This window comes from Oryctolagus cuniculus, chromosome 13 (genome assembly GCF_964237555.1).
Source record: "Oryctolagus cuniculus chromosome 13, mOryCun1.1, whole genome shotgun sequence".
NCBI classification, from domain to species: domain Eukaryota; kingdom Metazoa; phylum Chordata; class Mammalia; order Lagomorpha; family Leporidae; genus Oryctolagus; species Oryctolagus cuniculus.
Genome location: NC_091444.1, coordinates 66786392 through 66799422, shown reverse-complemented (window position 1 = coordinate 66799422; position 13031 = coordinate 66786392). Strand labels below are relative to the sequence as shown.

At 36.5% G+C, this 13031-nt stretch overlaps 1 protein-coding gene across 3 annotated transcripts in view; it reads left to right on the top strand.

The window, feature by feature from the left end:
* Nucleotides 1-13031, top strand: part of AHCTF1 (AT-hook containing transcription factor 1) — a 78066-nt gene that overhangs the window by 34720 nt on the left and 30315 nt on the right. For all 3 annotated transcript variants that reach the window (XM_008268157.4, XM_017347697.3, XM_070055630.1), the window contains exons 12-19: nucleotides 517-645; nucleotides 4499-4589; nucleotides 5591-5680; nucleotides 7923-8063; nucleotides 8632-8736; nucleotides 9618-9711; nucleotides 11500-11623; nucleotides 11769-11825. In XM_008268157.4, coding sequence (XP_008266379.3) covers nucleotides 517-645; nucleotides 4499-4589; nucleotides 5591-5680; nucleotides 7923-8063; nucleotides 8632-8736; nucleotides 9618-9711; nucleotides 11500-11623; nucleotides 11769-11825 — 831 coding nt within the window. The remainder of the gene's footprint in view (nucleotides 1-516; nucleotides 646-4498; nucleotides 4590-5590; nucleotides 5681-7922; nucleotides 8064-8631; nucleotides 8737-9617; nucleotides 9712-11499; nucleotides 11624-11768; nucleotides 11826-13031) is intronic.

The window sequence follows — 13031 nt, the reverse complement described above, 5'->3', positions numbered from 1 at the left end:
AAATGAAGTAATGTAAAGAAGGTTTGCCTATCACAATGGCACAGTACAATAATAAGTTCACTATATTGAAAAATATTTTTCTAGGGAAATATGATGTGGCAGACCTTTTAATAATCAGCCAAATGTTAGTGAATGCCATGTTTATACTTGGTATCAGACTTCTTTTGCATTACATCAAAAAGAGTAAGCTGCAGGGTGCATGTGTGAAGTTCATCAAGATTTGTTGCCAAATCTGTCAGCTTTAGTGAATATAACAGGCTTACCTTTAGAGAATATAATGGGGTTATCTTTTGTAAATACATATATGCTACCTAAAATACCCTTATCAGTAGTATTATCATTTATAACTAGTAAGCATTGGTTTAGCTCAAGAATTTTTGAAACCTTTTCCTTGCAAGGAAATGTAGTCTTTCATTATTTTCATTTAGTTTAAGTGTGAACTAGAGTCATGATCTGTTAATTATTCTTAAATTTGATGATTTAAGTACTGATATCTTACTAATTTATCTACTACAGACTGTGACTTTTTTAAAGAAATCGGGACCATGTCTCAATGAAGTCATTCCTGATGGTTATAATCGATGTCTTGTTGCTGGCCTTCTCTCACCAAGACTTACTGATACTCAGCCTTCCAGTTTAAGTCAGGTGAGATGATTTTTAACTCTTGTTGCTTTTCTGTTGAATCATATGAACAATCTGTTATATAATTTTTGTAAAATTAGGTGAAGTAGTTTAGCACCCACAATACATGATCCATAGCCGTGATCTTGGGTATAGCTTAAATGTCTTACTCCTAAGAGACCATAATTGGGCAGCAAGTTCACTTAGTTTGTGTAAAAGGACATAGGAGGGGAAACATGCCATGATTGCATCGGGCATGTCACAAATGGAAGTCCTTATTGTGCTTTAGGGGCTCTATTTCAGCACTCAGAGAGAACAGTATAGGTGCAAGACCACATGAGTAGAAACAGTCTTGGCTTAGCTTATGGTCTTGGTGAAGCTCATGGTCTATAGTGTTTTCTGGGAACTTGTCAGAAATCTAAGTTCTTGATTTCTTGGTCTAGAGCTACTGAATCAGAAACTGGGAGTGAGGCCCAACAGTCTGCCTAAATTTTTTTTTTTATTTATTTGAGAGAGAGGGAGAATTCCTATTAACTTTGTTCCTTAAATGTCCCCTACAGCTGAGGGTCAAAGCCTGGAGCCTGTATCTCAATCTAGGTTTCTTCACGTGGGTGGCAGGAAACCAACCAATTGAGCTGTCACTATTGCCTCACATGGTCTGTATTAGCAGGAAGCTGGAATTGGGAGCTGGAACCAGGAAACAGTGTTTTAACTACTAGGCTAGACTCCCACCACCAGTCTGTGCTTTAATGTACTTATCTGTGATTCTGATGCAGTAGTTTGAAAGCCACTGGCTGTGGATCTTAGAAAAGTCTGTTAGCTACTCCTTAAATAAAAGGTTTCTTTTGGGGGAAAAATAATTAAAAAACAAAGTCTTGTTAGTGAAAATTCCAACTTCCTACAACAAAATGGTTTTAGGACTCAGACTGCAGGTACAGAAGCCAAAATCTTAACTTCCGATGGATATTTGCAGTCTATTACAGTTCTCCTAGTCCCAATACATTTTACCTGTTAGGAGATAGTCATTCAGTCAGCTCATGATACAGCCATTTCAGAACTTTATGTTTGCTAGGAAAATGTGTTAGAAAGAAATAAATCCTCAGTCTGTCTACTTTCTACCCAAGTATTGGTTTAAGTTACTTAGATAATTATAGATATGTTACATAATAAATTCCTAGAGAAAGAGCCTTTAAATATCAGATGAAACATAAATATTTTTGCTATTGGTTTAATACCCACAGTTGGAACTTAATGTTTAATTGCATGGAAATAAATGTTGAGTACTGTTTACTATTAATATCTGGAGTTTTTTTCCCCTCCATCCCCTTTTCATATTATTGTATTCATTTTAATATTATTTGCTATGTAGTCATATAGTGATCTACATTAACATTTTTTCTTGTATAATATTTGCTAATCTTAGTTTCCAAATGACTTTTAAAAAAAAGGAAGAAAACAACAACCTTGTCCAATCTGTTAACATAGCCTTATTTTTTTCTCATCTTCCTTTCTGATTTTTCTTTTTCTGGAACCTTATTGGATAAATGATATTCTGGTTGATCTTTTTTTTTTTTCTTTTTAACTTATTTATTTGAAAGAGTGAGAGAAAGATATCTTCTATCTGCTGTTTGACTCCCTAGATGGTTGCAATAGCCAGGGCTGGGGCAGACTGAAACCAGGAGCCAGGAGCTTCCCATCTTGGCCTCCCACGAGGGTGGCAAGACCCAAACCCTTCGGCCGTCTTTTGCTGCTGTTTCCAGGCCATTAGCAGCGGAGCAGCAAGGACTCAAACCAATGCCCATAAGGGATGCTGGTGTCACAAGCAGCAGCATTACCTGCTACTCCAGAATGCCAGCCCCTGAGTTGATCTTCTAATAGTTTATTTTTGCTTCCCAACTGTTTTGCTCTCACTTCTGATTGCACTTTCTGGGAGATTTCTTCTTCCTTATCTTCCTTTGTGTTAGATGTTTTAAAAATTGGTCTTCATTTTAAATTTCCATGAGCTCTTACTCTTTGATCATCCTCTTTTTGTCGTATTCTGTTCTTTTATGAGGGCACTTGAAATAGTTCATGGACAAATCCAATTAAAAAAGGGTTTTTTTGGGTGCAAAAAATTTCAGAATCCATGTTTTTTCATAATGTATATTTTCCACTAACTTTCAAGATTCTTTGTATTATGCATGGAATATCTGTTTACATTTAAATTTTTATTTAAAAAAAATAAACCAAAATAAGGTAGTTCTTTGCATTATCTGTATTTTCTTTGGAGTCATTTTTCTTTGTATTGTTATGGTTTTGATGCTGGTGACTATCCTCAGGTGTTTGATAGGCTGCTGGTCGATCTGTAAAATGAGTCAGTAACGCGTGTTAAACTTTGTTTTGTGTATGTGAGTAGAGTTTATTTTAGAGTTTCCTTTATTTTAGGAAGATATACTGCATTTGGACCGTTTTACTAGGGAATCTCCAGATACTACCCTTTTGTTCTGGGTCTACGAGAAGAACGTCAGGCCATTCCTCTGCAGTTTTTTGCTTCAGAATATCAGGAGGGTGGGGCTGTCCATTCCATATACCAACCTTCTTCAGGGTTTGTTTATTTATTTAAGAGGGAGAGTTATAGAGAAAGGGGAAGAGCAATCTTCCATCTGTTGGTTTCTTCCCCAGATGGCCTCAACGGCCAGCGCTGGGCCTGGAACTTTATCTAAAAGCCACGAGTTTCATCCGGGTCTCCCACGTGGATGGCAGGGGCCCAAACAACTGGGCCATCTTCCACTGCTTTTTCCAAGCAGGGAGCTGGATCAGAAGTGGAGTAGCCAGGACATGAACCAGCATTCATATGGGATGCTGGCATTGCAGGCAGAGGCTTTACCCGCTGGGCCATGAAACCAACATTTTATGTTTTCTATGAATATTTAAACTTGCTAATCTGACCTGGGTTGTGTTTTCCAATTAGAAATAATTTGTGAATAATTTGAATTGAGAAAACTAAAAGTATATGAAAGCATATAGACATTAACAGTTTGTTGGACATTCTTGTATGCATCTCTATTCTCCATATACATGAAAAGAATGATATCACATATGCAGTTGTATATATTTATTGACCAATCAGGATTTGTACTTCTCTCAATTACTTATATATTGATTTAATTTTTTTCTGAGTTGCTTTTCTGTTTACATATATTCTTTGTAAGATATAGATGTTTACCCTTCCTGTCATAAATTTTATAGATATTTCTCTGTTTTTCTCTTAGAATACTTTGGTTGATGGGCATTTGGTTTGTTTCTACTTTTTGATTGTTAGAGTACTGTGTGAAGCAGAAGTTTTTGTGTGGGTGTGCACTTTGAAAGTGGCTGTACCGGATCTGGCATTGTGGCATAGCTGGTAAAGCCAGCGCCTGCAACACAGGCATCCCATATGGGCACCTGTTTGTGTCCTGGCTAATCGGCTCCCAATCCAGTTCACTGCTAATGGCCTGGGAAAAGCAGAAGAAGTTGGCCTGAGTGCTTGGGTCTCTGCCACCGATATGGGAGATGCAGAAGTTCCTGACTTCTGGCTGCAGCATAGCTCAGCCATGGCTATCGCAGCCATCTGGGGAGTTAACCACTGGATGGAAGATCTGTCTTCTCTCTCTTTCTGTAACTCTGATTTTCAAGTAAAATAAATCTTGGGAGGAAAATGGCTATACCATTTTATATCCCAACTAATAGTGTATGAATATTCCCATTTTTTGCAAATCCTAGCCAATGGTTATATCTTTTGGATTATAGCCATCCTAGTGGATCATAACGATTATTTAGCCTTTAAAATTTTGTATTGGGAACTACAAGTTCCTACTTTTGATCTGATATTCATTCTTTCTTCCAATGCATGATTTAGGAGGAACAGTTAGAAGCTATATTGTCAGCAGCAGTTCAGACAAGTTCTTTGGGACTTTTGACTGGTTGTATCAAAAGGTGGATAACAGAAGGTAAGATTCTTATCTTTAACAATAAAGCATCAGTCTGTTCAACACCATCAATTTACTGTTGGTTTTTTAGTTAAACTTATTTTGTGGTAATTGTAGATTCACATAAGAGAGTTTCTGTGTACCCTTATACCATGTTTCCCTCCAGTAGGCTGGCAGCCTGTAGGATAATATCACAACTGGGATCTCATCTTGCCCTTTTAAAATCATACCTAACTTGTCCCATTCCATTTCTAACCCCTGGCAACTGCTGATCTGTTCTCTGTTTCTATGATTTTATCATCTCCAACATGACATAAATTGAATCAAATAGTAGTATGACCTTTAAGGATTGACTTTTTTTCATTCTGTGAAATTCTCTGGCTTTATTTACGTTTTTGAGAATATCACTCTCACTTTTTATACACTGTTCACACCCACACTTCACTTACATGAACCATTTGAGAATAAATTTTTCTGAATAATTTCGAATAAGATACCATGCTTCTTTACTTGTATATTTCAGTGTTGTTTGCTTCTAAACACAGAGACTTTCAGCACAAAACTATTTTGTGATTGTAAAAAGTTTTGTGATTGTCAAGAAGGTTAACATCTTACCAGTTGTCCAATGATGTTCTCAGTAATTTTTTGGAGAAAGTCTAGAATCATACTTTGTATTTAATTTATATGTCTTTTTAATCGCTCTTAATTTGGTATCATTTCTGTGTCCTTTTCAAAGAAATTAACACGTAAAGAATTTTGTTCTGTTATTTTATAGAGTGCCTTTCAATCTGTGTTTATCATTCTTTTCTTTGGGATTAGATTCAAGTTTTACATTTTTGTTTGTTTCAGAAGCAGTTCACCTTAAAATGGTATACTGCCTGATGTGAGGCACTGATAGTGTAAGAATGTTCCCATTTATGCTGCTTGTCCTTTGTTTATTTGGTCATGGTGCCGTCTGCCAGGTTTCTTGTGTTCTGTTTATAATTAATGATCCTTATGTGTTTTTTCTTTTTATCATTAAGAACAACCAAATTCTGCTGCTAATTTGCGCTTTGTTCTTGAATGGACATGGAATAAAGTTGTTCTCACAAAAGAGGAATTTGACCGCTTATGTAAGTATTGAAACTCTATGGATGCTCACTTTAGCAGCATATAGACTAAAATTGAACAATGTAGAGAAGATTGACATGACCCTTGATAGATATATCAGCTACCATGATTGGATCATTATTTGTTTTTTATATGTGTTTGTGTGTATAAATGTTACACTATTACCCCATAAATATGTCCAGTTATTGTGTGTCAGTTAAAATGCACATGAAGAAGTCTGTAGGCCGGCGCCGCGGCTCACTAGGCTAATCCTCCGCCTTGCAGCGCCGGCACACCGGGTTTTAGTCCCAGTCGGGGTGCCGGATTCTGTCCCGGTTGCCCCTCTTCCAGGCCTGCTCTCTGCTGTGGCCAGGGAGTGCAGTGGAGGATGGCCCAAGTACTTAGGCCCTGCACCCCATAGGAGACCAGGAGAAGTACCTGGCTCCTGCCATCGGATCAGTGCGGTGTGCGGGCTGCAGCGCGCTGGCCGTGGCGGCCATGGAGGGTGAACCAACGGCAAAGGAAGACCTTTCTCTCCGTCTCTCTCTCTTACTGTCCACTCTGCCTGTCAAAAAAAAAAAAAAAAAAAAAAGTCTGTAAATTTAGGGTGGAATAGAATAGTTAAAGAAGCTGAGTGGCAGGGTAAAATCATCACCCAGTCCTCCGCTGACATGTCATTATGCCAAGTCTTGTTCTTCTTGACATTCTTGTTTATTGGTCTGATGTATACTTGGGCAGTTAGTGCAAAAATAATGTTAAAAGTACCATTTATTAAAGATACATAATCACATTGTAAGTGAAAGCGAGATGTTTTTATTGTGTTATGAATAACAACTGAACTTTGAAGATAGAGTTGACAAATACTTTTTACAAGTTGTTCTCAACAGAATTTTTGAACAAAGTTGATAGGAAAACTTGGGGATTTCATACTATTTAAAGCCAGACTTAAGAAACTGTAAGCACGAAATAAAGTATTTCTGGGGCCAGCATTAGGACACAACAGATTTAAACTATCATTTGCAACGTTAGCATCCCATAATGGAATGCCTATTCAAGTTCTAGCTGCCCTTCTTGCCATCTAGCTTCCTGCTAATGCACCTGGGAAGGCAGCTGATGATGGTTCAAGGACCTGGGCCCCTGCCACCCATGTGGGATACCAGGATGGAGCTCCTGATTTTGGTTTAGCCCAGCCCTGGGAGTTGCAACTATTTGGGGAGTAAACCAGCATGTGGATGATCTGTCATTCTACGTTTCATATAAATATTTTGTATAAGTTGGACTCCACTTTAAAAAACTTTTTTTTTCCAGTAACATAATACAATTGAAGTCTGGAAGAATGTCTGATAATTCAGTATCAGAGTAAAAATTATTTTTCAGAGGAAAAGGCTGTTTTGTAAAAATAGGAAAATTAACTGAACTCAGTAACTTATATTCTGAGTATACTTTAGTGTTGAACTTGATAATTAAGACTTTGTTGCTGCCTTGAGCTTCTTTGTTAATGGATATTTAAAAAAATTTTAAAAAAATAATTGGTTTAATGTACTGGGGTAAGACACTAGAATTTCATTTTGAGAAGAATTTTAGAATTAAGATAATTTTTCTACAACAATTATACATTAAATACCAAATGTAATTTAATTACTTTTTAGAAGTAAATCCATATTTTCTGATAGGTACTGTTTTATATAAAGAGTTAGGAAACAAACTGTCTGAGACCAGATCCTCACACTTGATTTCGCTGGTTTTGAAAATATTTTCTGGTTTTCTTAAAGGTTATTTCAAGCTTGTCTATAAATTTCATATGGAATTATTCTTTCAAATAATAGGAATTTGACATATTTTGCATTTCTAGTTCTTTTTTATTAAGCATAAACAAGGTGTTTTTAAATGTAAGATTTGTTATTTATTTGAATGGCACAGTGACAGAGGGAAAGAGAGATCTTAGGTCTGCCGGTTCACTCTGCTAATGGTGGCAATGTCCAGGGTGGTGCCATGCCTAAGCCATGAACCTGGAACCTCATCTAGGGCTCCCACATGGATGGTGGAAAACCAGATACTTGGGCCATCACCCACTGCCTCCCCAAGCCCATCAGGAAGCTGCATCTGAAGCAAAGCAGCTGGGACTCGAACTAGCATCTTGATACGGGGTGTGAACCTTGTGAGCATCAGCTCAATCTGCCGTGCCACAGTGCTAGCCCTGCATTTATAGTTCTAGTACATTCGTATTTACTGTGTGGAAACTAATATCTGCTTTTTTCTTGAAAGGTGTGCCATTGTTTGATGGTTCATGTCGCTTTATCGATCCACAAACTATGCAGGCTCTCCAGCAGTGTAATTTGCTTCTTAGCAACCTTAATACAGTCTTAAGCTGTTTTGCAACAGAGGCTCAAGAGATCACTGAGAGAGGTGTGTTCTTTAAATCTTACTTTTAGAGTTAGAAAAAAGAGTGAAGTTTATCTTAGATGGATCATTGTATAAAGAGGATATTATTTCTCAAATGGTAGAGGTTTTTTTTTGTAATGAAAAGCTACAAAATGTTTTAAGATGTGCTTAAATAAACTTGAGAAATTTTGTAATTAAAGTCAATTATTATTAGTGTTCAGTATAATTTCAAAATTTTTAATTATGTGTATTTATTTGATGAGTTCCTCATAGTTTTTTCCTCTATTTTGTCATTTCAACAAAACAAAACAAAACGGCTGGTTTAATAAGACCTGGTTTGGATAACCTGTATTAATGGTATTGTTAGTATGAAATGTTCACTTTATATAGCCAAGACTTATTTCAGCATTTTGGAGATTTTGTTTGACGTCATTTTGAAGCAAAGTAAAGTAGATAGAAGCTCAGTTTGTTCAAAATGTATATGTAATAGTAAACAAATGATCAAGTAGTTTTCAAAAATTATTGAAGATCTTGATTTTTTTGTTTAGGTTGACAAATTAAAATTTAAATGTTTGATGTTAACTCTTTACAGGCCTGATAGACTTAAGCAATAAGTATATAGTTGCCCAGCTCATCTGTCAGTATGCACAAGTGGTTCTCTGGTTCTCTCATTCTGGACTTCTGCCAGAAGGCTTAGGTAAACTAGTTACTTAATCTATAAATATTAACTGAAACATTCTTTAACCTTTATGGGTTTTTTCTTGTGTTCTAATGCATCAGGTTTCCTGTCTTTTACCTTGCTTGATGTTTTCTTCTTTTCTTACATTCTTTCTTCCTTTGGATTTTCAGTGTCTCACCTCCATACCTGGTATACGAGTGTTCTATACATGTTTGTAGGATTGAATAACATTTGGAAGGCAATCTTGGAAAAAACTTGTGTTCTGGAAATGGATTCAGTAAAATTAGCAGCTATAATTTAGATCCATGAAATCATGGTTCTTATTACCTATTGTGTTGATCTCTTCCTTTTTAAGGATCTCCTAATGTGGTTACTAACTAATAGTTACTTGGTGTCAGTTAAGTGCTGCCTTTTGTCTAATAATAATGTTTGATACCAAGAATAAGAGAATTTATCAGTGTTGACTGTACAGTGTTTGTTTAGAACATACTTCTAGAAACTGATTTCTTCCAAGTTTTGAAGATGCACATTGAATTTTGTTTAGAAGTGCCTCTGCTCTGCACATATATTGATGTTGATCTTATTCTTTAATAATTCTGAGATTTTTATTTTAATAAATAGTTGATATTGTTTGCTTTCAAATTGTTGTTTGTGCCTAAGGAGGAAAATTATTTAGAGCAGTTTCCAAGGCCATCTTCGTTAGAGACTTTCATAAGAGACTGAATTTTCTAACGTGTACATCTATAATAAAAGGACTGTAGTTTTTCTTATTCAGCAAGCCTACAGGTTAAACAATATTACAAGATTATAGTAAAATATCAATGTCTATAACCTCAAATTGTTGCGATATTTTGGAAATATTACTAGCTTTTTTTTCCAATTCTTAAAAATAAATCTAGATGATGCTGTGCAGTTGTCAAGGTTATGCTACAACTACCCCGTAATTCAGAACTACTACACGAATCGTCGACAGAACTGTGAGCGTTTGTCAAGGTATAGTACATCCTAACCATCAACACGCTTTCAAAATTATTTTAGTCCCAAGTCAGATTTTCTCAGAACAGAATTTCTTATGTTACAAAATGATTAAGTATGTAGAATTCTCAGACAAGAATCAGATTTATTACTAGCAGTCCTCTTTTCCTTGTCCTTAATGGTTATACCTTTATTTTAGAAGTTGTGTATAGTTACTCCTTATTTCCTAAATAATACTATATTATTTTATCATGAATGATCTAGTAGAGGAAATGACATAATTTGAGTATTGTTTGTCCTGTGAATTGTTACTCAGAAACAGAGAGTAGAAACCAGTACTCATTAAAAAAGCATGATAAAGCACTAGTTAGTTATTTAACATTCATTAACAGTTATTTTTTTTCTTAAATACGAATGTAGCCTAGTTGATTCCTTTGAAATAAAGAAGTAAAAATAGTAATAGAAAAAGATGAAATAGTGTTTAGAAACTTGGCCCTGTCTCTGAAATTAAAAAACCTTCCTTACATTAGAATGACAGAGTTGTAGAGCAAACAGTGATTCAAATTTTCGTCAGAATCATTGGAGAGTTAGTGCTCAAATGGCTATACCAGTTATAATTCTAATGCCTGGCCAATTTGGGTAACTAGAGCTTTAAAATAACTAACCTGCAATAGTGAACATGTACTTGGAGATTGGACATATGTTTAAATTCCAAATCTGTTATTTCCTAAATTTATGTCCTTGGGCAGGTTTGCTGTACTTTCTGATATTATGTGCTATGTAAGTTACAAAGTCAATTTAAAAAATATATAAAATGAGGTAGGCAGTTGGCCTTGTGGTTAAGATTCTGCATGGGATGTCACGTCTCAAGTTGGAGTGATTCCTTGCTCTGTATCACACTTCCAGCTGCCTGCCAGTATAGACTCTGGGAGACAGCAGGAGATGGTTCAAGTAGTTGCCTCCCTGCCAGCAAGGTTGTGGACTTGGATTGAGCCCCTGCATCAGCTCAGCCAGTATTGGCCACTGGGGTCATTTGTGGAGTAAACCAGTGGATGGTAACTGTCTGCCTGTCTCTCTTTCTCTATGTCTTTCCGCCTCTCACAAAACATACATGTATAGGGCACCCAGTAAAATGTCATATTCAGAGGCAAAGCTCAATAAGTTAAATAGATGTAGCATTTACTCCTGTTTTTAATTTGAGAGGCAGCAGAGAGAGAGAGCCTCCACTCTGTTTCATTCCCCAAATGTATGCAGTAGCCAATACTGGGCCAGGCTACAGTAGCTCAATCCAGGTCTCTGGTGTAGGTGACAAGCACCCAAATTTTAAAAAAGAAGAAAAAAATTTGCATAAAATATGTTCAGGGCATCCAGTACCGTGTCAGACTCAAAGCTCAAAAAGTAGTAAATACGGCTGCTGTTTATAATATTAGATGATGAAATATAGTATCTGCTTCATTGCAGATACCAGTAATATATTTGAAAAAATGGAAGCTATAATTCCTTGGCTTTGAAATATTCTGGGTGGCCATACTTCATAGAAATAGAATAATCTCAGGAATTTGACTTACTGTACTGCACTCACCCCTAGAACCCGATCTTAACTGACAGGCTTGTGGTTGACTGAATGTGAGGCAGTTTCAAGGTTTATATTGCTTGGTGTCTGTAGTCCTCATGATGCTAAATGAGGTCCATTTCTCACCTCGGTTCTCTCTTTGGTAGGTGGGATTATGACTTTTTAAAAATTGATGATGCTTGTTTTGATAAGTCATTAATATTAAATAATCCTTAATGTTTCCCTTATTGCAGAGGGAAGTGGAACCACGATTGCTTGGTGATTGATGGATTGGTTTCTCAGTTAGGAGATCGGATTGAGAAGTTGTGGAGACGGGAGGAAGGAGGCACAGGAAAATACCCTCCTAGTAGTATACATGTAGGTTCGCAGTAATATGCTGTCAAACGAAGTTGAAGAGGGAGGAGACACGTTTAGCTATATTTTTCATACCTGATGCAGGCGTGGGGAAACGAGGCATTGAAGAATAAACAACATTGATGTTTTTAATCCCTTCCTTTTACAGGCACTACTTGACATATACTTGTTAGACAACGTTACTGAAGCAAACAAACATTTTATCGTATCCTTTCGAATTTTATCAAATATTCTTGTATTATCAAAGTCACAAAATTTCAGAGCATTAGGAATTTCCTAATCCAATCTCAAATTTGTTTGAAATCTTTCTTTTTTATGATAGAAAAGTTTTTAACCTAGATTCTGGGGTTCACATGGCCTATTATTTAACTGAAAACTGTGCAAAATTTTGTTTTATGTTTATTTTTCTAGGGATATGTTCATTAGCTTTTCTTTTTAAAGATTTATTTATTTATTTGAAAGTCAGAGTGACACAGAGAGAGAAGAAGCAGAGAGAGAGAGAGGTCATCCATCTGCTGATTCACTCCCCAGTTGGCTGCAGTAGCTGGAGCTGGCCTGTTCCAAAGCCAATAGCCAGGAGCTTCTTCCACATTGCCTACGTATCCCACGTGGGCTGAGAGGCTCAAGGACTTGGACCATCTTCCACTGCTTTCCCAGGCCGTAGCAGAGAACTGGATCGCAAGTGGAGCAGCTGGGACTTGAACCAGTACCCATATAGGATGCCGGCACTGCAGGCAGCCGCTTTACCTGCTATGCCATGGCATCAGCCTGGATCATTAGATTTTATTTCTTAAATGTGTCCAAGACACTCAAAAAGTTAAGAACAGCTACTCTAAAAATGTTACTGACAAATGGTTCTTAGTAATGGTGTTGAGTGCTTAAAATGAACACATTATAACTAAGTTACTTTAAAATTACCTTTGGCATTTTTGGGGCCCTGTAGTCATTTTTTCTTTATTGCTTTTTCTTTTTTTGTTTGTTTGTTTTAAAGATTTATTTATTTATTTGAAAGACAGAGTTAGAACTTCAATCTCCTGGTTCACTCCCAAAATGGCTGCAATCTTCTACTGCTTTCCCAGGCCGTTAGCAGTGAGCTAGATCAGAAGTGGAGCAGCCAGGACTAAAACCTGCACTCAGTAGGGGATGCCAGCATCACATGTTGTGTCTTAACCCACTGTGCCACAATGTTGGACCCTGTAGTTAATTTCTTCATCTAAAAATGAGTGGTTCCTTACAATTTAGGGTCTCTGTCAGCCAGTTTCCATGTCTGTCTCTCTGCTTTTCAAATAAAATGAAAATAAATCTTAACAAAATTTTCTTGAATCTTTCAGTCCTATTTTAATGATACATTCTGTTGTTACCTGTTCCCAAATATATATAGCAATTTTTATTTATTATCCTTAATCCTTTG